The sequence below is a fragment of the Clupea harengus genome, chromosome 23 (genome assembly GCF_900700415.2).
Source record: "Clupea harengus chromosome 23, Ch_v2.0.2, whole genome shotgun sequence".
In the NCBI taxonomy this organism is placed as follows: Eukaryota; Metazoa; Chordata; class Actinopteri; order Clupeiformes; family Clupeidae; genus Clupea; species Clupea harengus.
Window position 1 is genome coordinate 11,129,952 of NC_045174.1, and position 25,303 is coordinate 11,155,254.

Consider the following 25,303-nt stretch of genomic DNA (forward strand, 5'->3'; position numbering starts at 1 on the left):
CCAGTTGAGTACAAGGCGAGTTGTGTCTGTTCTGAAACGCCGTGTTCATGTAGAGATAGAGAGCGGAGGACAACCGCTGGAGGACTGCTGACGCAGTCTGATCTTGTCTGATCTGATGGGTCGGGAATGATGCACAGCGCACCCTTCTTCTTTCAGGCCGCAAATGGAACACACTTATTCGACTTCGTTTGCCTTAAAACAACCAACGTTCTACTCCCTCCTTCGATGTCCCCATTTCTGTATTTTGATTATTTTTTTTTAAATAGCAGAAAGGCAACAGAAAAGTATTAGATATTAGTGAACAGATTGGATGATTTGTTTCACTGCTTTTGATGTCAGTATGTCTGTATGTCTCAGGGTGGTATTTAAAGTAAGACTGGGTGGGTGACGGCGTTGTCACTGAGAACACACCACAGAGGGGGAAAGGAAAAGCAAACCATCAGTTACTGATGGGTGTGAGCGAAGAAAGAGAAAGTGTGCATATTCATCTGATATAAAACAAGTCAAACGGATCACGTGGGTGAGAGAAAAAGAAAAAGAAATTAAATTAAGATGAGTTTTCACACGGAGGTATCCTGGTTTTCTTTACTTCAGAGACAGAGAGAGAGACAGAGAGAGAGAGAGACAGAGAGAGAGACAGAGAGAGAGAGAGAGAAAGAGAGAGAGACAGAGAGAGAGAGAGAGAGCTGAGAGTTTCCCTTTTGCACCTGTGCCAACAAGCAGCGAATGAACGTTTACAAAACAAATGTAATTATCCCAAAAGGCCAGACCAGCAGCACTGGCAGCCTAATAAGAGGGCTCAAAATAAATGTGCGCACACACACACACACACACAGACAGACAGACACACACACACACACACAGACACGCTTACAAGCACAAGCGCAAATACACAAATACACACACACACTCAGAAACATACACACACATTCACAACTTAAATACATACACTTGCAAACAAAAACACACACACACGCAGTTGTACACACTTGCAAACATACACACACACACAAAGACACTCACACAAAACACTCACGAACATAAACACACAACACAAAAACACACATACACACCCACAAACACAAGGACACACAAACACACAAAGAAAGAGAGAGAGAGAGAGAGAGAGAGTGAGTAAATGGAGATGAATGCTTAAAGTTTTGTCACGGTTGCCATAGTGCCATTCCCAGGTCTTATACAAAGCTAGTGTTTCATTAGCGCCCCGTTGCTCTACCTAATCTACAGGATGCATACAGAACACTTAGTGTGTGTGCTGGGAAAGAGCCACTGGGATTGACTTGCTTTTATGATGCAGGAACATTTAAGTGAGTGAGTGTGTATGTGTGTGTGTGTGTGTGTGTGTGTGTGTGTGTGTCTAGACTGCTAAAATCAGGTCAAAGGGGGTGATGACTGTAGCTTACACATACACATAGATACAAATCCACACTCACAGATCTCTCACAATCTCCACCCCCTTGTATCACACATATTCCAGCCGTAATGCGTTCATATCTGCCCCCAACCCTTGCACATAAGAAAGTCCCTGTAGGCCTATGTGTGTGTGTGTGTGTGTGTGTGTGTGTGTGTGTGTGTATGTATGATTGTGTCCTAAATCAAAGCTGATTCCCATTACGTCAGAGCTCATCAGACTGAGCACGCCGTGGAAAAAAATCACAGCTTGATCCTCACACGCACGCACACACACTCAAACAGAGCAGACAAATGTGACGACTGTGCTAGGGATGAGTGTCTGTGTGTGTGTGTGTGTGTGTGTGTGTGTGTGTGAGAGAGAATGCAGCACACCTCTGCTCTCCCATCAGCCCCCACTGCAGAGCGCTGCGCCTCAGAGGCCCCTGCGACAGCGCCATCCATTATGAAACATCACTCACTCCGCCAAACATGCATTTAGCACACCGCAGCGAAACGCAGGGACAGGGAAGGGAGACAAAGGAAATATTAAAATAAAAACATAGAGAAAATACAATAGTCACCCAAAGAGATTTAAAAAAGATGTGCAATGGGATGTTTACATAATGTGTGAGAGAAGATGAAACCAATTATAATGATATAAAATAATAAGCAGTAAGCAGGGTAAAAATCCAATAGAGCTTAGCGATAATCAATATAGCTGTAGTGGAGTGTTTTACACCAGAGAATAGTAGTTTCTTATAAGTAAAAAAAAAAAATGTCTGTTTGTCTTTCCAACCAGCGTGGAGGCCTGTGGAGCTGAAGCCGAAGGCTGAGTTGGCGGCTGCTCACCCAGGAGGACGGCACGGAGGAGCCATTTTAGCCTCCACACAGCCATGTTCTGTAGATGCAGTGAAACAGCTGCCAGTGCACTATATCACTAAACACAAGCCTGCAAACTGCACACGCTCAGGCCGGCGCAGAGGGAGAGTGAACCGAGCGCTCATTAATATGAAATGAGCTGAGTGTTTATGACGTGGGGCCCCGCCCACCGAACGACCACCACGGCAGCAGGGTCCACTCAGCTCAGTCAGGCCCCCCCCCTCCCCTCTGTGACATCATCATTCGGGTGTCACGTTCAAGACATGTGTCCCACACTACTGAAAGGGAGGGGGGGATGGGAGGGGGATGGGAGGGGGGGGGGGTGACTGGGGAAAAATGAGGAACAGAAAAAGGGAGGGGAGAACAATTTTCTTTATGTGTTTGACGTGAAACAGTCTTATGTCCTGACTCTTTGATCAGAACATTCTGGAATGCTCTGCGTGTTCCTTTCAAGTGCTCTCTGTCATGTGGTGATGCCATGCAGATATGACTACAGATTTTGCAGAGTCAATGAAACACATTGAGTTGAATTGATTCAATTTAGATAGAGATAGTGTGTGTATGTGTGTGTGTGTGTGTGTGTGCGAGTGTGTGTGCGAGTGTGTGTGTGTGTGTGTGTGTGTGTGTGTGTATGTGTGTGCAGGGGGGGAAGGGGGAGATGTAGAATGGGCAGGACAGACAGAGGGATAATGCAGAGCTTAGAGGAGGGAAAGAATGTTAGGATATGTCATGAAGGAGGGAGAGAGGGCGGAAGAGAACAACACGGAAGGAAGCTGGAGGAGTGTGGACAAGGGGGAGGGAATAGAGATGAGCACATGGTGAACATCTCAGCTTCCCATGTGTCAATTGTCTCACACATACACACACACACACACACACACACACACACACACACACACACACACACACACACACACACACACACACACACACGTAACACAAACGTACACAAAATGTAAAAACTCAAACAGGCTTACAGACCACACAAAGGCCGGTGCTATCCTGTGCATCATAGAATCAGGGCATATACATGCTCTAACTCTCCTCCATCACTGTGTGCGTTGGTTAATATTTCATTCAGAGCATTTGGACAGTCTGCTCTGCAATATGGTAACAGTTAACAAATGCCAGTGCACTCTGACGTGCTCTACAGCCTGTGGGCTTCTCTGTGTAGAAGGTCGCCACCTGCTGGCAAAGGCTGCACACAGTTTTGTTTTGTGGTGATTTCTTCATATGCTCAAAGTGAGATATACACAGACTGAATTTCACATACAGGCCATCGTTAATCATGTAATAACTCAACTGTCTTTTAGTCTGATGTCCCAAGGCAACTTAATCTTGGTTGTTCCTGGGTGCTGACTCACAGTGGTGGTAGTTAAGTTGTCCATGTTAACACCTGCAACCATAATCACTCATTGAAGGCCTCAGACTGATCAACCTAGTGTCTAACAATACATTGAATGCTGGTTACTCCCTCCATTTGTATCCACTTTTAATATTGTGTGTCTCCGCGAGTATCCTAATATGTTTTATCCTGACCGATGCTTGTGTGAATTAATCTGCTTGCTTCTGATTCTGTCTTCACCTCCTTCCCTTCTGCCACCCCATCTTTCTATATCAGGACCCGACCAGGCACAAGCAGATAGCAACCCCCCTATCATCTGGGTTCTGCTCAATGTTTCTTCATGTTAAGAGGATGGTTTTTCTTGCCATCGTTGCCTAAGTGCTTGCTCTAGGTGTATCAGGCTCTGGGCTCTATAAAGCACCTTGAGACCATTTCAGTAGTTATTGCCACTATATATATATATAAATAAAAAATGAGAGTTTAGATATATGCATTAACAACGAAACACATCAAGATATGAACAGACAGCCGAGGGGAGAACATGGCCTACTAATCTGATTTAGATCCCTTGTAGAGCTTTTAGGTTATGAAAACTTGACACATTCAAAATGTGACTGACAACACTTGGCTTGGGGCAATGCTTCCATCCAACTATCCTAAACTTGGGGGGCACTGTGGCGCAAGCAGTAGCCCCGACGATATACGGGCTTGAATGCCCACAGGGACACGGGTTTGAATCTGACCCGCTGTCATTTCCCACTCCCACTCCCCACCTCCTTTCTCCATCTCATTTCCTGTCCAAACCTTCACAGTCCTATCGATTAAAGGAAAAAAGTTATATAAAACACTCTTCAAAACTTCAGCAAGCACGCAAACCACCACACATTTTATGGAAGTATTCACGTGTGAGTGGAATATATTTTTAGTGAAGATAAACAACATGTAATACAGATGGAGAAAAATAACACACAGTGAAGGAATATTCCAGAATTAACATTGTTCCTATATTTCTTTACTGGGCACCATCTGCAGTCATAACAAAACTGCACCATACAATAACAATGCACTGTTTTGTCCTGTTTGGCAATAATCATAACATGCAAATGTTTTATTGATTTGGTTGCAGTGAATGCTGATAACTGTGGACTGCCATGGCAATGCACACAAGGGACTAGAGTACTTCCTGCGAATAGGGTAAACAGACAAGTTACAGTTTCCCGACTGTGACCCACCAAGAATACTATTGCGCATCATCACACTTCTTTTTCCCAGTGCTTGGAGCAGATCTACATAGGAAGCTGAATCTGCAGAGCCGTACCAGAATTTCAGCCTCGAAAGGTAATCTTGCGTGCAATTCTTAGAAATAGACAGAGACAGAGAAGGTTTACCATTTCCTCTTCTGTTTCATATTCTCTACTGTAAGTCTACTATTCCTAATTATCTTCAGAAATTTTGTATGACTGTAGCCAATGTGGCAACCGCTTGGTTTGCGTTGCTTGTTTTGACATTAGTTGGCAGCTGCCTCCTCTCTTTTGCTTTTGGAAAGCCCCATACAACATCAGATTTATAATTGTTTGAATTACTGGAAAGAGCATATATTTTGTCACGATCTGATCAAAAGTACACTAGATGTGTGTAAGCAAAGACTTCTAAACAGGTGTCATGATACTAATAAAAAGTAGGCTTAACTTGGCTCCTAGCTATTCGATAAGTTTGATTATTCATTTGCATGGCTTGATGGCTTTGGACTACGGCCCTTACATATTGCCCTCTCTTTCATGACGTGAAACTGCCTACCATGTTCTTCCACATCGCCACCACCATCTCTACCATCCTGGCGATCATCGCCATGTTATAAACCATGTTATAAACCATGTTATCGCCATGTTATCCTCCCTCCTCCCTGCAGCATGTCTGCCGCTGGAGAGGAGCCGGAGGTGGACCCGTCCTGTAAGGCCCTGTGGCTGCTGGCCTTCAGGCGGCAGCATCTGCAGCACCGGCGCCTCCTGGTGCTCAAAGCCCGGGAGGTCAGCTGCCGGGGTGGGGTCAGTTCAGAGCCACCCGAGGAGAACATCAACGCCTCAGGTCAGCTCCTACATCACACCCTACTGGCTGCCAGTCTTTTCATCTGATGAGAGAGACTGATAGACAGTCCCATGTAAAATGATAAACAGTTCATTGATCCATCAAAGAAAATACAAGGTAGGGTTTGGACAGCTATAAAAGAGAAAATACTCAGGAAACATCAACAGGCAATATAATGGATTTTAGGTTAAGAGAATTTAGGAGAACTTAAACTGTGCCTAAATGTGCCTAAATCTGTGGACTACCAGAGCTGGAGTCCATTGAAGCAGAACTTGAAGAAATGTCCAGGCGAGAGGAACGACTGCTCAAAAGTGGAAGTCTCCAAAAGGATCCTTACGGTAAAATATGTTGCACATAATACACATTCTCTAAATAGACTATGTGGTAATTCATCGTTCTATTATCCTATGTATATTATCAGACGTCTCTTTCTCAGATGTGCGATTATTTGGAGAGCTGATAGTTCCAGGTAAGACAGCGTGAATGCAAATACAGCAAAGACATTCCATTGCTTCATTTTAAATTCATATACCAGTACTACTTGATTTAGAAACAGTTTTCTCCGACTGAACTATTTTTCAGAGCCAGACTACGATATGCTGACATTTCCAGGTAAGACAGCGTGAATGTAAATACAGCAAAGACTTTCCATTGCTTCATTCTAAATTCATATACCAGTACTACTTGATTCAGAAACAGTTTTCTCCGACTGAACTATTTTTCAGAGCCAGACTACGATTTGCTGAAATTTCCAGGTAAGACAGCGTGAATCTAAATACAGCAAAGCGAATCCATTGCTTCATTCTAAATTCATATACCAGTACTACTTGATTCAGAAACAGTTTTCTCCGACTGAACTATATTCCAGAGCCAGACTACGATATGCCTGAGGAACCCTCCAGCCAACCCGAGCCACCAGAAAACAGTAAACATAGTTAATATTTCACCTCTCTGCCTGGTGATTGGTTACTTTCTGATACTATCTGAAGGCTTTGTTTGCATTTCCCCCTCCGGTAGTGTTGTCATTTCCATAGAGGCTTGTTGGTAGGAGTGTTATCATCAAGCTTTTAGTCATGGAATAAAGGTAGATTCGCCAGGTCAAACAGACTTTTCCTCATTTAAGGAAACATTCAGCAGTGAACTTGTGCTTAAGCTTGTCGTTTGCAGATTATTATCTTTAGACAGTGAATAATGTCATGAGGAAAACATCACCCATAAAGGGATGAGTTATTGTGAGATTTTGTCTTCACATGTGATATTACTGCTGTGGAGATGCCTGTCCATCGTTTCAATGATGAGAGTGGTCGGGCTTTCAAAGGAAAAACAAGTGTGTAGTAATAGAGAGGATCCACACACTAAATGCAAACTGGCCCAAATACTCATGTACCTTAGTATGAAATATTGTGGCAACATAATATTCTAACATATGTATTCTAAACAGTTTGTGACTCCACAGATAGAGATAGAAAGGAATTGCTACATGACTTTATCGTAAAAGCATTTATGTAAAAACTTTTATGTAATAACGTAAAGAACTGCTCACTACTCACTCTAATGGTGAAGAGTTTCTTTTGGAGCAGACACACATTGCTGGGGAGGAGGGGTCTGACTGAGCCAGTCTGGGGGTCAACTGACGTCTGTCGCTTTCTTGTCTGTTGTTGTGCAGCTCCCAGGCCGGTGGTGCCAGAGGACAAACTTCGTCGGGATCCTGACTGGGTCACGTGCTCTTCTTGCTTAGGGGTCGTCCACACAGTCGTGAAGCACACAGTGTCTGAGAACAGTTGGCTTCTGTGCTGCATGTTGTCTGTGTTTGGGTACGTATCCTACATAGCGGCTGGTAGGTAGAGGATGACTGTGATCATTCTGTGACTATCATGACCACGACTCCAGGCACTACTGGAGTGGTTAAATTTCTCTTGTCATAGTGTTACAGATCCAAATTCAGTTTCTCTCTGGTTTCACACTTCCTTTCAAAGATCGAATTAGATGAATATAAGGAGTATATAATCCATACATAGAAAAATAATACAATACATACAGAATATAAGGACTTCTTGTTTGTTTGCAGTGATGAGAACTAGAAGGCTTGGTTTGTTTTCTCTGCAGGTGTGTGTGTGGGTGCTGCCTTATCCCTTTCTTCCTACACTATTTTAAGGACGTCAGCCATTATTGTCCCAACTGTAACGCAAAGATTCGCAGGATATCAAGAATTTGAGATGGTAGCTGCGCCGATTCTGATCAGAGAAGAGGAAGTGGGCTGAATGCTGAAGCGATCTAAGTCGATCCAGAGATTTCTGGAAGTTTGCCTGAGCCTGACTGATCAACTGACCCAAGGACAGTGAACGCAACTGACCAGTGTCTATGAGAACTCAATGACCTGAGAAGGAGACAATGTTTGGATCACATCAACAACCAGGAAGCTCAAATGTACTTAATATGACAAGGCTGATAGGCATTTGTGACTGGAAGACCCAATATTCTGCACGGTAAACGCCTGAATGACCGATGTTTCTATTGGACAAGGAGAGTTGGCTATGCAGCTGCCCAAGCGCTGGAATTACCTTAATATCTGCACAGTATGGAAACAAGCTGTAATAAAATAGGGAAATTAAGTTTCGCTTGTGTCAATGTGCACCTTTCCGTGCACTTTTCTTACTTTAAAGCGCCTTGAGACAATTTAATTGTTTTGGTGCTATACAAATAAATACAAATAAAATAAAATTAAATTGAACTTTCCACTGTGGGCTTCTGCTTGTAACGGACTAGCAGAACAGAAATCTCTGGAATTTAATCTACAATGTCAATACTTGTTATAATCTGGAAAACAAACCATGTACATCCCTTTGAACATTGATATTTGTAGGTATAGCCAGTAACGTTTTAGTTTCAGCACTAGAGGTCATTACCAAACCTTGTATTTTGAAGTGATTCCCTCTTTGACTTCTCAAACAGAGATAAAAACATTGCCTCAGACATCACGTTCACAGTACATCAAATTTTATTGACACATAACAGCATATATAGATCTTTTTTTTGTTTGTTTCATTTTGTTTTTCTTTCCATCCCTTAGAACTATTTACACAGAAGAGCTCATGGATGCGTAAACATGTATAAAAATATGCATTACAGCACATCCATTAAAATATGTACACAATGTGCAAAACGTATGGCATACAGATGATTCAGCCTCTCAGAGGGGAGGGATGCCTCTCTCTCTCTCTCTCCTCCCTCACTCCCTTTCTCCACCTCTGCTACAGAAACACACAGCATCACAGACCAACTACAGAAGGCTAGAAGAGGACTGAAAGCAGGACAGAGATGGCAGATAAAAAAAAAAAATATCAACAAACCATAACAGTATTTATATTTCATAATAAACGTGTAAAATGGGGTGGGGGAGGGGGGTAGGGGTTCCCCGTGACTCCTAGTGGTCCAAGCGGCAGGGAGGAGAGAGGCTGAACACAGACGAGAGGAGTGGAGCTCCTCTGGCCGTTTAACCGGACAAAACAAGACTAGGCTTTTTGTTTGCGTGGCTCTAAAGGGAGATAAAGGCAGTGTCATGATATGAAGCCGGGGGAACAGTGCAGCAAGTGCCGCACGGTGTAAAAACGTATTGCTTCGCTCGCCTCGTGGAGACGATTGCTTCGACTTGACGTTGCTGCTTTCCCTTTTTGCGTTTCCGTTTCGGACCAGCTTGAAGCCAAACCACTATTCTGAAATATTTTCATACGTCTAAAAAAAAGGATAAACATCATCCATTACGAATACCATAAAACCATTCATTATGATATTTTTTTCTTTTTAAAAAAGTGTTCTTACAATGATTTTTTAAAAAGATCATCATTGACCATCCTATAATATTTTCCAATGTTTCTGTTTGGCAACTAGGGCTCTTTTTCTTTAGTTTTTTTTTACCTTGTAGCGTTATAAGTAACACACATGCACGGCAATCCCTCCAAACTGCACTATGGCAGGGCTAGCGTGTCATCGGGGAAGGCCTCTCTAGGTATTATCTTTCATGATCTCAGACCCATCAATGGGGTCATTCAATCTGGATATGAGCTATAGGCTGGACTTGTAACAAGCGTTTATTTGGCATCATACCAGCTTTAGACCTCAGCTTTCGAGGGCATGACTTTGCCAATGCATCGGGTAAACAGTACAGAGCCATCGCCACAAGCCGAACACGACTAAACCCAAAACTGTGATAACCGCAAGCTTTAGCGAAAAACAGAACAAATCACAAGGAACGCACTCGCACACGTAGTCATGCACACACATATACAGACACACACACATATACATTTGACACCTCTTCCAAAAGACAGACAAACAGACAAGACCTTGACAAAAATGACATCAATACTAAAGGTGCTTGCTTTTTTTTTCCATGATTGTTGCAGCAAAAAAGTGCTTGTAGTCTGGGACAGCCTGCGTGACCGTCCATCAAAGCCATGCAGGGACTGAGGTCAACTGCCATCGAATGACAGGAGTACAAGTATAGCTCTCAGGTGACTGTGTCAAGTATTGCTTCTGAATGGAGATGAGGTAAGCGCGACTGCCGGGATGTCTGTTGGGTTAGTGGTGCCTGTGGCGGGGGTCGTGTCGAGGACGAGACGTCTACGCGCATGCTTTTAATGCACGAGTATAGACAATATATACTCACGAGTATATACTCACAATCAGTGTCGAAGCGCTTAGAATTAGCTACTGACTGTTAACACAAATGCTTAAACTTCAGGAGCTGAATTGAGTAATGAAGATGAATCAATACTCGACCCAAAAGCCTGTTACATATTGTTATTACGGTTTCTTTTAATGGGAGTATGATATTTGCTAGAGGTGATCTTTTCTGACTCGTCTGATTTCAAGAAGTCCAACCTGAAGAGCTTTTCTTCTCCTGCACAAGTATAAGGTGGCAAGACAGACATCATTTAGTGATATTGCTAACTAATCATCATCTTATAATAAAGATAGTATCTTTAAAATGTTTTCTACGGCCTGCTGTTTTGACACTCGTCCTAACAGACACAAAGACCTTTAGTTCTACATGAGAAGACCTTTAGCAGAAAGGACTTTCTTGCCAAATTCTTGCCAGTTAATTAGCACATCATTGTCTTTAACTAAAAATAGTGACTATGATGAAAGTGCTGGGGGAAGGAGCAGGTAAATCTTGGGTAATAGCAATACAAAGTTACACATGCACAGACACACACACACACGAAGAAGTATCCATGCATCCAACCAGACACAGAGGCGCAGGTAACATGAATTTGACCACTTCCAGAAGGGAGGACTCTGTGACTCATGGGACAGGTGTGTGAACACTGAAGTAACGCAGTTGAGTGGTCACATTACCCCAGACGGAGTGGCGTTTCCTATCGCACACACTCATGACGTTGCCACGGGTAACCAGCAGAATGTCGGTCATCACCCTAGATGTGACCAATAACACACTAAGAGGAAAGTGTCAGAAACTCCCAGATGTTTTGAGTTATACATCTGGGAGGTAGCAAGCCAATGTCTTTAGTGTTTCAAAACATCAATTCTATAAAGTGACGCCTAAACATCCATTCAGATGTATGAACCTTTGAGACACGATTTTGTCTCAGGTTTGATTGACTCAAATGAATTGACTGATTGACTGAAAGACTAAACAACTGACATGACACTATAAATGCTATGGCAGCACACAGACTGCAATTTCTTGTCATTAGGAATAAACATCCCTCCCAAACTATGATGCATCTGTCCATCCTCTAGAGACTCAGATTGGTGCAGACAACACACACACGCGCGCGCTTGCGCACCTGCACACACACACACACACACACACACACACACACACACACACACACACACTAAAAGCGAATTTGACCTCCATGAAGCCTGCCTGTATTTAGTCCTCCAATTGCCATTGTCTTACAGCAGCTGAAACAATCCTCCTGTGGAGTCAGTTAAACTACAAAAACAAACAAACAAACAAACAAACAAACTAACAATCGGAAACTAAAGAGATAGATGGTTCATGCCCTGTGTGCTCTTGCCAGCTCAGTGAAGGTTTAGTGGTTGAGGTATGCAGTGTCACATGATCTGCCTCACATTCAGTCCCGCCTACTCTATAACGCAGGTGAAATGAGTTTTCTGACTGTCCACACACACACACACATTAAAAAAGGCGTGAAGTATGTGTGTGTCGAGTTTTAGTGATGAAAGGATGAAGCGGTGTTGCCATGTAACTGTCCTCTCTACACGTGGGCTCCAGCTGAAGACGGTGAGCTTTGAAAATCAGTCCATCAACTCAGAAACAAATTAAACACAAAGAGAAGAAATGGAAAGTTTCTCCAAAGCCAAGTGACTTGAGACACTGTGATGTATGGAAAACTCACCAGTGGAGAATGTGTGTGTGTGTGTGTGTGTGTGTGTGTGTGTGTGTGTGTGTGAAAATATGGTTAATTCCATGTGCCAACACACGTGTCATGTGTCCATGATTCACTTCTGTGGTTCCTGTGAAGACCAACTTCAAATCCCACAGCTGAGTGAACAGCAGTCACAGTTCTGGAACCCTCTCCTTAATAACTGAGACGCTGACAGACTCCATCTAGCTGAGAATCGGTCTTGTTCTGTATGGCACGGACAGTCCAAACCACCCCATCAGAAAGTCCTTCATCAGAGGGACATTCCCTCATCTTTGCATGTTGGCAAGCATTTCCATTTTTTCCCCTCAATGTGTTCATCGTAAACGACCCTCAAAAGGTCTGTGCCGCAAATCTAGCGCTCTCCTATCAGTACAGCTAAATGGCTGCCTCTCACTATTGAAACACAGTCTAGAACATTCATCTGAGACCTCTCCCGATTTCTCTCCTGAAACCACATTTGGTCGTTCATCTTGATCTGAAACGCACCACTGGATGGATGCATCAGGGAGATGATGCCTAGAGACTCTAACATCTGAACTATGGAGTCTTTAATACTCAGGTGTTGGGTTTGGTTGTTGGTACTACTCCGATCACTGAGCTTCTCTAGTCTTAATTAGAAGCTGATTACTGTCGAGTGGTCAAAAAGCGGCGCATGCCCTGCCGGCCTCCTGAACAGACTGCCCGGTCTGTGTCCCTCCCTCACATTCAGCCCACTGTCTGAAGGAAATGAGAAGCCCTCCCTTATCAGAGAATGAATGAATTATTAAGTGTTGTCAGACTGCAAGGTGATCCGTGAGGGCTGAGTGCACTCCTGCCCCAGTGAGGGACCCGGGCCATGATAGGCCCAACAGAGAGGGGCGATACAGGGGTGCTGACATATCCTCAGGCTCCGCATGTGTGTAGAGTAGTGATCAGTGTGGGTGTGTGTGTGTGTGTGTGTGTGTGTGTGTGTGTGTGTGTGTGTGTGTGTGAAGGTTGGCAGAGGCAGGCCGCTAAAAAATGTGGGTGGGACTCTTGAGGTATGAAGATCAGCATGGTCACTTGGGAGACGCGCACACACTTCATACACAACCATCCAACTACCCTCTCGAGTACAAACCCAGCACCATCCTCAAAGCTAGACAAGGATGTAGGTGAGGGAGAGAAATAAAAAAGGAGAGATTGACAGAGAGAGAGAGATGAAAAAAGAGAGAGATGGAGAAAGAGAGAGGGCGAAGCCCTCAGTCCCAGGGCATCTGCAGATCGTGCGTGTCCAGGAAGTCCGTGGCCATGCCCAGCGGGTTGAGGGTGCCCATGGTCCCTGGCATGGTAAGGTCCAGCCACTCCATGCTGTCCAGGCCGGCCTCCTGCAGGCTGAAGGACGAGGACGAGCTGGAGGGGCCCAGGCCACCAGTCTCGCTGAAGCCCAGGTCCGTCGTGTCCATGGGGGAGTGCGCCGAGTGCTGGGAGTCGGCCAGGAGCTGCGCGTGCAGGTCCTCCAGCAGCCGCGGCTCGGCCTCCAGCGCCCCGTCCAGCAGCGCCTCCAGCTGGTTGTCGGTGGCCAGCGAGGCCAGGCTGGGCAGCGTGTCTACGCCCAGGACCGGAGGCGGCGCCAGCTGCACGTGGGCGGGCGGCCGGGAGAGGGCCGTGTTGATGGGCAGCGTGGTGACGCTGGCCGTGACGGGCATCAGCTTTGGCGTGGAGGGCTCGTGAGGACTGAAGGGCGTGATCTCTGTAAAGGGGGTGAGGGAAGAGGGGCTTCAGTTACACTGTGGCTGCCGCATGAAAGATCATGCTGAATTGGCACAGAAATACTACGTACTGTACTGTACTGTAGCTATGCCCTCAAAAACCAAGGGGGTAAGAGGAAAGAGCACACACCATAGTAAGGTTTGAAGTTTCAGCCTGTATTAATAAATCCTTAAACTCTAATGGGCCCATTTGCAGACTACTGTCTAAAAAGACAGAAAAGCAGGGGAAGTGATGTACTCCAGCTACTTGTGAATTGTGGGTGGGCATCCCGAAAAGCGGTGTCTGCATTCATTTGAATCCCTTTGAGTGCTGATCTCTTATCAGTTCTGCCCTGAAACTGACTGACTCTCCCTGATGCTCTTCACTCCTCATGGCTCCCCAGGGAGGAAGATGAGGAAGAGGAGGACAGAGTGCCGACAGCCTAACCAGACGAGGCGTGTGCTGCTCTGAGACGGAGAGTCGCTACCGCTCTCGCTCAGGCTCTTACCTCCACTCTCGATCAGGATGTCGAACAGGTCGTCCATTTGCTGGCTGGTTGCCGTGGGAACCTGGGGCACAAGAATAGCACGGCTAAGTGTGAGGGGTTGAGTGAAGGAGCGAGTTGTTTGCTGTGAGAGGCGAGCGTCTTCTCGAGTGCTTCAGAGCACTCAGCACATTTATTGAAAAGATGTAGTATCAGTGTGTGAGCTCGTGTTGGGGACAAAAAGACTGAAAAATATCACAGTATACTACAGTATACAGTATACTATCTTGTGAAAAATGATCAACACATGCTGCTTTTAAGTATCAATAAAAGGTAAGTAGATATCCTTTCAATGGATTTGTCCACATTAAGGGTAAACATAGGCATTTTACAACCTCTGCCCTATTTTTAGATCTTTTTCGGGTCCACTCTTTTTACAGGGGACAAAAATGATTGAAATCAGTCCAGTATTGAGTTAGACTGCTAAAACCGGCAATCAGCCGGATGACACCATCTGAACTTGAGAGGGTGTCACTTCTTCATGACTCCTCAGGGTGGTGCTAATCATACTAATAACACCCCCAGTGAAAAGAGTTTAAAGCATCATGCACTTGGCTGTACATTCTGTCCTTTCAGATGAGTAAAGTGGAAGTGGATAATGCAGTTGATCTACATAGCATGTGAAACTTTTGTTTTGGAAAACAGCCTTTGGATATAATTTTGATATTTGATAATATATATATATATATTTTCACACTCTGTAGGACATAGTTTAGATTTGTTTTAGGCTGAGCTGATTCATTGCTTGATGTTATCGCTATTAAGCGTAAAAACACTGTCATATTAAAGAAATGCAAGTTACTTAACAATATCCACCCCTAATAAGTGTGTGGCTACCATGTGTTAGGAGACTGCTGAGGGTCGGTTTCATTACAAATTTACCATGCACGCACTGGTGGTGGAGGCATTTCTGTGTGTGTGTGCGTGAGTGTGTGTGTGTAAGCGTGTGCGTGTGTGCAGGTGTGTGTGTGTGTGTGTGTGTGTGTGTGTGAGTGCAGGTGTCTGTACCTGTGCGAGAGCAGCATTCTGCATGCTGCGGCTCTGTTTGACCGCATCCTCGTAGCGCGGCGGCTCTTTGCTCTTGGGGATGCTGGTGAAGGTGGTGGGATGCAGGATGAAGGTGGGCTGGGGATGGGACGGGGACTGGAGGGAGACAGGAAGTATTGGAGTACAAAACATAAGTTGATTTAACACAATATCACACCGCCAACACAATACGATACCGTCTATAAAACAGTCTACGGCAGATAAAATATAGCAAGTAGAAGTTTAGGATAAACATTCTAGGAATTTTAGGAATACAGACACATGCATTATAATGGTGGTACCTTGTTCAGGGGGCCATTGGAGACGGTATGCCCAGGTGATGCCCGGGGAGAGAGCCTGTTGTCTGGGGAGCTGCTCAGGAAACACTGGTGCCCCTCTGGGCCTACCTGGTTCTCAGTTAGGCGGTGCTGGAAGCCAGCAGGGGTGCACACAGGCAGTGTCTATCAGACAAACAAGCAGGGGGTCACAAACACTTCACCAAATGTACACCACTTGAAAACAAAAAAAAACAGAGGCCCCGCCTGACATCACACGGCCTGACCTAAATGCAAACCTAGACCAAACAAAGACGAACATTTACCCAAAACATCACAAACCAAACCAAAATAAACCCAAACTAAAACTAAACAAAAGTCAATACAACAAAAACAAACCACAAAGAAGTCTCAACCAAAAGTAGTGAAAGTCACCTCAAACCATTACAACATGCACCCGATCTCACCCCACCCCACCCAATCCTGTAACAAATGAGTCGGCGCTTTTAACAACCACCATGATGCCTCCCTAATGAGTCAGCGATTTGATCAACCACTATGATGCCTCCCTAATGAGCAGTACAGCTCAGGCTAATCCTGTTAGTTATTCCGTCTCCCCCTGCCCGTGTACTGTGTGTGTGTGGGCCAGTGTGAGTGTGGCCTGGGTCAGGTGAGGGCATGCAGGGTAGGACCGGGTGGCTGGCAGGGCTCCAACGCTCCGGGCTGCCATCTTTCAGTGAGAGTGCTATCGGCTCATCGCTTTCCCTCCCCCCCACCCCCGAGCTTGGGTTCCTGTGGGCCTGCAGCCAGCTCCCCTCCTCGGCCCCGTGCCAGGCTCCTCAGGCCCGAGACGGCAGCCAACACCTGGATCCTCTTCAGCCCTCACCTGTCCTCACCTGCCCTCCCCTCACATGTCCTGTGATACTGCCTACTCGCCTGCTAGCCTGGAGGTATGGGGGCTCCAGAATGGCTGCCACATGGAGCCACTGACAAAGCTACAATTACACCAGAATGAAGCTACTGATAAGTTCCATCTGATGTATGCTGCTAAACTGTGCAAGCCAATGATACAGATAGGGTTCGTGGGCTGTCAATCAAAAGTACTGTTTTGTAGTTGAGGGAAAGTAAGGGCACTGAGGCGAGACCAGAACACTGCCATGATGGATGGCGTCACATGACCACAGACCCGACAAGACAATCCCAGAGTAACCCAATAAGGCTCTTGCCGGTGTGCTTTGATCGGCCTCCCAGACAATGATCTACGTTTGTTACTCGGATTCCTCGAGGACATTCGATATCCAGACTTCTTCAATCACTCCCATTCGTGTGTGGATGAGTGAACGAGTGTGTGTGTGTGCGCGTGTGGAAAAATGTGTCACAGGCTTATCTCGCTGAAAAATATGGGCTGGATGGACTTCTGACGGCAACAGCATAGCTATGGACCTTCAGAAACAAGGCAGGATAGATTTATTTGGTCTACAATAAAAAACATTTAAAATAAACATCTGCGAGGAGTGAACCAGCGCAGGATTTATGTTCCCTTCACAACAACGAAAAATAAATAAATAAATAAATAAGGAGGGAGAAGAAGTCTGAGAAACATATCTATGTCACCCGAGTGATGGATGGTTAGTGTGCAGGGAACAGACTGACCTGTACTAAGTGGTTGTGGCTGGAGAGCTGCTGAGCTGAGGGGCTCTCGGGTTTGCCGGGCCGGAGCTGGGGCACAGGGGCCTGGATCAGGCCGGGGCCTTGGGGCGAGACCGCCGCATGGAGGACAGGCTGGGACAGAGGGGAAGAAAGGAACGGACGTCAAACAGAAAATAATGTCGGATAAAATCGCTTCTATGCCATTTCATGATCATCTGTGAAATGGCATAACTTCAAAAAGAAATGCACTTCAAATCATTCTTAGTGGAGCAGAAGCTTAATTCCAAATTGTGATGGCATTGCTGCCGCCTTTCACTGGCTCGTCCCAGAATACCAATACCTCTCAGTCTTCAGTACTCTACAGCACAGCAGTGTACACACTAACAGCACATCTACTTAAGTCCAAAGACACTAATGGAACCATCCATTAGGAGCAGAACTTGCCAACAAGCTCATGTCCCATCGACCCAGTCCTTTCAGAACCATTTAGGAGTTCCCCACTGTTTCTGTTCAGTTCCTCAGGGAGCACCGACATTTCCTCCCATCTGCTGCAGCCTGACACAGACACACCTTATCCAAATAATCCCAAGCCAAATGGTTAGGTGTGTCAGGGAAGGGCTGCAACAGTCAAAGGAAACATTTCCGTACTGAAGGAAAGGGCTGGGACTCCTGAACCAGAGCAGCCATTTTGTGCAATAATAATACTGTTATAAAGGTTATTTGTTGAAATATAGAGTGGCTACTGTCTCTTAGCAAAGTGTTTTCCATGGATAGAGGAGCTAATAGATTAAGAGTGCAGGATTTATAATATCTATTCAAATATTGAATTGGAAATGTTTGAAATACACTAAATAAATACTAATACTAAATACTAATCTGCTGTGTTGGCTGCAGGAGAGAGTGGAGGATGGGTAGTATGGTACCTGTAGTTTGACACCCGTGACAGTGGGCAGCTGGATGGTGCCCGTGTTGTTGGGCAGGGAGACGGGCAGCACGATGGGCGTGCCGGCGTGCTGGGTGGTGATGATGGTGGTCTGGGGATGGGTCAGCACCTGAGGCATGCCCGCGTGGCTGATGAGGAACTGGGGTAGCAGCGGTGCGGCAGCACTGTTCACCTGGGCAGCATGAGCCTCCTCCAGCTTCACCATCTGGGGAGAGCCCTGCACCCCCATGGTGCAGTTCGTGGGGGCCCGGTGCTCAGTCTTTACCGGGGACACGGCAAATACGGGGCTGCGGGGGCTGCTTTCGCAGAACGTCAAGGGTAGTGTAGGAGGCGGGGGTGGAGGAGACGGCACCATCGCCTGGTTGGTGCTACTGATGCCGCTCCTCTTCTCCACCTCCAACTGCATCTTCAGCTCCTCCACCAGGCGCTGCTCGTGCTCCAGCTTGCGCAGGAGCTCCTTGATCTGGCGCTCCTTCTCGTGGAGCTGTCGATCACGCTCCTCGGGCACCCGGGGCCCGTTGAGCATGGCCATCAGGGCCTCCCTGTGGCTCTCCAGGACCCTTCCTGCGTCTTCCTTTGTGGGGTCCGTGGGCATGGGGGAGACAGGGGGTGAGGCAGTCATGTTCTCCACCACAGGAGGCTGTTGGCTGGGAGATAAAGAGGCCAACGAGATGGAGACCTCCATGGGTGTTGTGGAGGTGGTGGTGGTGTTGGTGGAGAGCTGGTGGGGTGTGGTGCTGGCATGCACAGGGGCTGCAGGGCTGTCCTGGTAGGGCTTGAGGCGCTCGATGAGGTCGGTTTTGGTGCCGGACACGGGGAGGCCACGCAGCTTCAGCTCCATCTTCAGCTCAGCCACCTGGGAAAACAACGACCCGTTATCCCTCAAGATCACACGACTGCGCACACTGCGAGCTTTGGGGAAATATGGACACAAACACAGAGAGTTTGGGCCAAAACTTTTTTAGAATCTAGTCGTTGAGCTTCTTGGGTCTTTTGAAAAGACTAGACAAAGAATGAAAACAAAATCAAAGCAAGAGAAAACAAAATATCAAGTTTGACCTTAAAAGATACACTCAAGTAGCCTGACGATGTCATACTCATAATTCTAGTCAGAATATGAGTCTGATACCACTCCATTGGGCTGTGATTATGGGGCGTGTTTCAACCGAACCAGGAGAAAAAATGCCCCTTCGCTCAATTGGTTACCTACAACCAATCAGACTAACGTAGTATGTGACCAGGGCCAGCTGATAAATTAAACTTTTACCGGATCCCGTAGGAAGGAAGGCAAAAACATCTTTTCGATTGACAAATGCCTTGATCGCGTTTCTCTGTTCCTCTTTCAAAATGAATGCACTGTCAATGTCTAAATGGACTCGAATCTATACATTTTAGCTCTCCAGCGGCAGCCATGTTTGTTGAAAACGAATTCAACCCGTGTGTTGCTGACGTGGTTGATTACGTTACTGTTGATCATCTGTCCATCATCGTATAAAGCCCGTCTTGACAGACCATTTCTGTTCGCAGATAATTTCTCCCTAATGGAGCGACGCCAGACCGAACTTCCCGACTTCAAATGTTATGGGCGGGGCTAAGTTCGGTCTGGTATCCAGGCTAACACTCAAGCAATACAGCACCACAATAAGCAACTGCAGGCTTATCATTTCAGATGCGATGTATACATTCCCCTTACCTCTACACTCTACCCAGTCCCAACGTTAACTAGACCTAATCGCTGCTCACCTTCATCTCTTCCAGGTTGGCGGGCAGCATGCCCACCTTGCGGCTGCTGGCAGTGTTGTTGGGCTTGGCGGGGGCCGCCGTGGGCGCGGCAGGGGCAGCAGCGGGCAGCGACACGACGATGGAGGTGGGCAGACTGTTGGTGCTGTTCAGAGGCTGGCCTTCCACCACCGGCCTGTGGAGAGAGGCAGAGAGAGATGGAGAAAGAAAAGTGGAGAGAGGGAGAGAGAGAGAGAGGGAGGGCGATAGGTAGAAAAAGAAAAGTGGAAAGAAGGAGAGAGAGAGAGATGGAGGGAGAGAGATGGGAGGGAGAGAAAGAAAAGTGGAAAGAAGAAGAGAGAGATGGAGGTAAGACATGGGGAGATATGAAGGAGTAAAGTAAAGACAGAAGAGGAAGCAAAGAAGGAAATGGAGATGGAAAGAAGGAAGGAGGGATGGGTTGTTGAGAGAAGGGAACATGTGGGGGAAGGAGGAATGGAGAAAAAGGCATAAAGGGAAGGCAGGAGTGATGGAGCGAGGGAAAGAAAAAGGGGGGGGGGGGGGGCGTTATTATTAAGCACCGGAGGAAACAACTCTTCCGCTCACTGTTCTGTTCTGCTTCTCTCCCTTTCTTTGTCCCTCTTTCATTCAATAAACAAACGCTTAAAACGCTCAAACAATGCACAGGCAGAACCAGAACCGGAGTCCAAATAAATGCACCACATGTGCCGCTTGCGTACAACAAGCGGAACAGGAAACTGGACCCTCCCCCGCATCCGTCAATTAATTGATATGCCCGAACCGGACTTGTTATTGGAAACTAGGTAATTGTCCTGTGGGCAATTGGAAAAAACAACATTTGTTTCAAGCCATTTTGCTGCTGGAATAACATTCATAACCTTTATACATCTGGTAACAAACACGGCGCCAAATGGCCCAAAATGGTAACCGAACAGCCGGCCGTCAGATTTTCTGTGGGTGCCTATTGCTCCGCTTGAGGTCAGATAGCATTCAAAGCAGATAGTGCCCAACTGATGAACTGGCCCAGACCTTAAATATCAGCATATCAATTATGCAAAAGGATCCTTGTGGGCCTATGCTTAGTCATCTGGGTCTATGGATGTGGTTTCTGCTGCTCCATACTGAAGCTCCCTTCCCTTCAGACGGATTGCATGTGGTCAAACAGAACTCCAAGCAGACCGATCTATACAATAGCCCCATTCCTGGTCATCAGCGTCATACAACTCAAATACACTTCATTCGCTGGTGTGTGGTTATGGTGTGCTTTGCTAGACTAAACTCTATCTATCTATCTATCATCTATACATCAATACGGTCCATTCTGCATTGTACAAAAAAAGATTCACCATTACCCTATGCCAACACATTTGCCTAAAACACATTTTTTTCATGGCACTCAAAGTGGCTATGAACAGAGACAACGGAGTACACTAGGTAGACATACAAATTATTCACTATTATTGTTCTCCTCTCTCTCAATCGCTCTGTTCGTAGTTCAAGCACAGCTGCTCCATAGTGCTTGCGCTAGCAATGTGCAGGGGCGAAGGTGTGACGTACTTCAGGGGCGCGGGCAGGATGGCCTGGTAGTTGTAGTGCTGCTGCTGCTGCTGACTGATGATCTGCAGCTGCAGGAAGAGCTGCTGCTGCTGGAGGAGCCGGGCGTAGGCCGAGTCCATGGGCTCCTCGCTGGGCTCCTGCTTCTGGTCCGGGGGAATGTACTGGTGGTACTTGAGCTTCTTGACGCGCGGCTTGGCCTCCTTGCTCTTCTTGCTGCGGCTCTTGTCCCCTGGCATCTTGGGCTGGCTTTGCTGTGGTGAGGAGAAAGAGAGCAAGACAGAAGGAAAAGAGAGAGGGAGAGAGGAGGGCAGTGACGGAGAGAAAGAGAAGATGGGCGCGTGAGGTGTTTGTGGTTAAAGAGATTCTCACAGTAGTATTGATGGGTTTTACTGTTCCAGATGGCACCTAGTATGTGTGTGTGTGTGGGGGGGGGGGGGGGGGTCTGTGATGTAGTAGACTCACCTTGACCAGCATGGGCGCAGGCTTTGTCGGGGCAGCAGGGCTGATTGGCTGAGGGATAGCGACCGCTGGGGGGGGAGTCGGGAGCTGCTTCTCACTGCTGGGGAAGGGCTTGAGGAAGTCTGGCACAGCCTGGGGAACCGAGGGACTCGGCTGTCAAAAACAAAAAAAAGCAGACGAGACGTTCACCACAGGCCCTTATGATGAAGCCAGCTTCAGATGTGGTGCTGAATGCCATGAGTCATCTCTCCAGGTGGACTTCATTATCATATCGGGGATTCCGATCTTTGTATTACGGCACACAGCACAGCCATGCAGTGTGTGCTGTGTGTGTGTACGATCTGTCCTACTGATGTGTGTTTCACATGTGGTGCGGTGTGGTCACATACTGTCTGGCTGTGGTCTAGTGTCTGTACTGAGCTGACGGTGGTATTGTCTGGCTGTGGCGACAATGGTCCACTCTGGCTACTCTGGCTCTGACTGGTATGGTTCAGCTGTGCTGCAGTCTACCCGCAGTGATCAGTGGGCTGTTGCGTGGTTGCGTTGTGCACCTGTAATGTGATAGATGTGATAGGTAGAGGAGAGGGTGTCTCCGGTGGCCGCGTGTCCCCGGGGGAAGCTGCCGAGCTCTGGGAGTCCTGGCTGGCCGGCTGGTCCGGGGAGAGGGCGTCCCAGCTGTCCTCGTCGAACGCTTCCAGCGTCTTTGGGTACTGCATCTGCCCCTCTGGGGGATCAATGGGGTGGGGTAGAGAAAGGGTAATGGTGAGATTGTAACTGGACGGCTCTGGAGGTTTGTTTTGGAAACATGCCTGTGTGTCTGTGTGTGTGTGTGTGTGTGTGCGCATGTGTGTCTGTGTGGGTATGACTGTTTGTTTGATGTGTGTGTGTGTGTAACTGAAAGTGTTAATGAATCATCCACACAGGCACATTTTTTATACTCGGCTGACACCAAGAACACATTTTTTCATCCAGCTGACAAGCATTCGGTCCCCTCTGATCTATTTGCTGAATTCCTCCTTTCACTATCCTGTGGCAGAGCGCCATCAATACTCCTCTTATCAGGGAAGTGACAAAAGCTGCTCTGCACCTGAAGGCCAAAGCTCACAGCACATGAAGGCAGACAAATATTTCTCTCCAAACCCCCAGATTAATCTTCCCACATCTATTTAGGGGGGGGGGGCTGTGACAAAGTGCCATCTCTATGGTTGAGTATGCACTCTGACTGCCATATCAACGATCCCCGGCTCTTCGGCTAAGCTGCGGGTTTATTACCCCGTAGGCCCACGTTCACTCCCTCCCTTCGCTTATCGGACCTGCTGGATTGTGGACGGTAAAGCACGACTATTACCGACAATGGCGTCTTTGAGGGTGGAATCCACAGGCAGGATGTTTTTCTCCACCAACTCCAAGGGTCCGGGCCGCTGGGCGAGCTTCTCGTTGAGGTCGTCGGCCAGGCGCGCCCGCTTGAGCTTCAGCTGCGTGGCCTGCAGGGAGGGCTCAGCGAGCGTCTCTGAGGGGAGGGGGGAAGGAGGGGGGGGGGGGGGGGGGAGAACCGACCAATCAGCACGCAGAAAAACAATCCTAACTTGCATACATAGAAAAGAATAAGGGAGGTTAGGTTAGGCCGTCTGAAAAACTGGACGAAAGCATCTTAATGAAAGGCGTAATTCAGTAAATATTTGGTTGCCTTTCCTACCACTGGGTTCCCCATTAATCAAATAAGACAGAACAAAACACGGGCAATTACAGAATTAATAACGGTTTGGCTTTCTGTTTAAAGTGCTGTGGTTATTTATTGGTCTTTCGGGGACCAGATGCATTTGTCTTCATTTGCCTGCACTAAAGGGGCTGGAGTCCCCCGGGCCGAGATCAAACCCAGACGTCCAGCGCGCGGAGAGGAGAACCTCACCCTGCAGGATGTGCATGCGCACCAGCTCCGACCGCTGGGGCCGACTGCGGATCTTGTGCTTCAGGAAATTTTCCGTCTGCGGGAGAAGATGTGTTAATCAGGGGGTGAACGGTCAGACACACACACATCAAAGGCTCAAACCTCCCCATTCAACAAATACACCATTCAAAAAAGGGAGGTGGAAGAGAAGGGGGTTGGGTGTCTCTCTACACAAGGAGCAAACCTTCAAAGACGGGCATGAAAGCTTGGCAAATTACATGATAAGCGAATGAAGGCTTCACACACACACAGGATCAGCCCCTCACTAAACCCATAATGCTCCATTCAACAGATAATCCATTGAGAAAAGGCATGGAGGGGGCCTATGTGGCCTTCAGTGAACCCTACACAGACACACTTGAAAAGGGATGGAGGAAGCCTATGGGTCCTTCAGAGGACCCTTCACAGACACACTCTTAAGCCCGGCAAACCATAAACACATTCATAGGCGCTGGGACAACACTGCCATCTCCCATCACTGTGATCCATATGCGTCACATTACAGGCCCAAGCCCTGGATCTTTTTCGTGATCTACTGGGGTTTAGTGGGGATATGCTGCTGACGGAGGCCTAGATGGGAGGGAAAGAGGCTGGGGATGGGGATGGATGGGTGTCTGTGTGTGTGTGTGTGTGTGTGTGTGTGTGTGGCTGTGTGTGTGTGTGTGTGTGTGTGTGTGTGTGTGTGTGGATAGGGATGGGTGGCTGGCTGGCTCTTACCCTGGCTCTCTCCAGGCTGCGGATCTGTTCGTGAAATGCTGCGGGGCTCTTCAGGGCTGCAAGGAGAGATACATTTTGAGTCTGACACACAGTCACTCATACTTGGTCTCTCTCTCACACACACACACACACACACACACACACACACACACAAACAGAAGCTGACACACACACACAGACACACACACGGCAGACAGGAAGAGGCGCTGGGGAGAAGTATTTCTGGGATTACTCCAAGAGGAGTAGAGAGGGGCTACTGTTACTACTGTGACGTGTGAGTGAGGCTGCTGCTTGAGTGACTTAAGCTCTATCTGCGCAATCTCTCCACGGGCTCAGTTTCCACTTCATAATGAAGACAGATGGGAGCAGTCTCCTGCCCACTCCGCACCCATTCGTCACTCCAGACACTCACAGAGCTGCCAGCAAGACATACGCACCTTCGCAAGCAAACACACAATACACACACAGACACACACGCAAGCATACAAGCCCCCCCCCCCACACACACACACAGAAACACACAAGCCCACAAGTGCGCACACGCACACACACACACACACACAAACAGAAACACATTCTCTCTAGCTTAAGCTGGC

General features: G+C 47.1%; 1 protein-coding gene across 5 annotated transcripts in view; it reads right to left on the bottom strand.

Annotated features, from left to right (window-relative positions):
• Nucleotides 1-8,699: 8,699 nt before the first annotated feature.
• mrtfba (myocardin related transcription factor Ba) overlaps nucleotides 8,700-25,303 on the bottom strand; it is a 38,579-nt gene continuing 21,975 nt past the window's right edge. For all 5 annotated transcript variants that reach the window (XM_012838932.3, XM_012838931.3, XM_031560643.2 and 2 more), the window contains 13 exons: nucleotides 24,708-24,763; nucleotides 23,952-24,027; nucleotides 23,391-23,552; nucleotides 22,594-22,766; nucleotides 22,046-22,195; nucleotides 21,584-21,834; nucleotides 20,030-20,201; nucleotides 18,267-19,142; nucleotides 17,347-17,475; nucleotides 15,721-15,879; nucleotides 15,401-15,535; nucleotides 14,357-14,417; nucleotides 8,700-13,849 (listed from right to left, as the gene is read on the bottom strand). In XM_012838932.3, coding sequence (XP_012694386.2) covers nucleotides 13,359-13,849; nucleotides 14,357-14,417; nucleotides 15,401-15,535; nucleotides 15,721-15,879; nucleotides 17,347-17,475; nucleotides 18,267-19,142; nucleotides 20,030-20,201; nucleotides 21,584-21,834; nucleotides 22,046-22,195; nucleotides 22,594-22,766; nucleotides 23,391-23,552; nucleotides 23,952-24,027; nucleotides 24,708-24,763 — 2,891 coding nt within the window. In that variant the 3' untranslated portion in view covers nucleotides 8,700-13,358. The remainder of the gene's footprint in view (nucleotides 13,850-14,356; nucleotides 14,418-15,400; nucleotides 15,536-15,720; nucleotides 15,880-17,346; nucleotides 17,476-18,266; nucleotides 19,143-20,029; nucleotides 20,202-21,583; nucleotides 21,835-22,045; nucleotides 22,196-22,593; nucleotides 22,767-23,390; nucleotides 23,553-23,951; nucleotides 24,028-24,707; nucleotides 24,764-25,303) is intronic.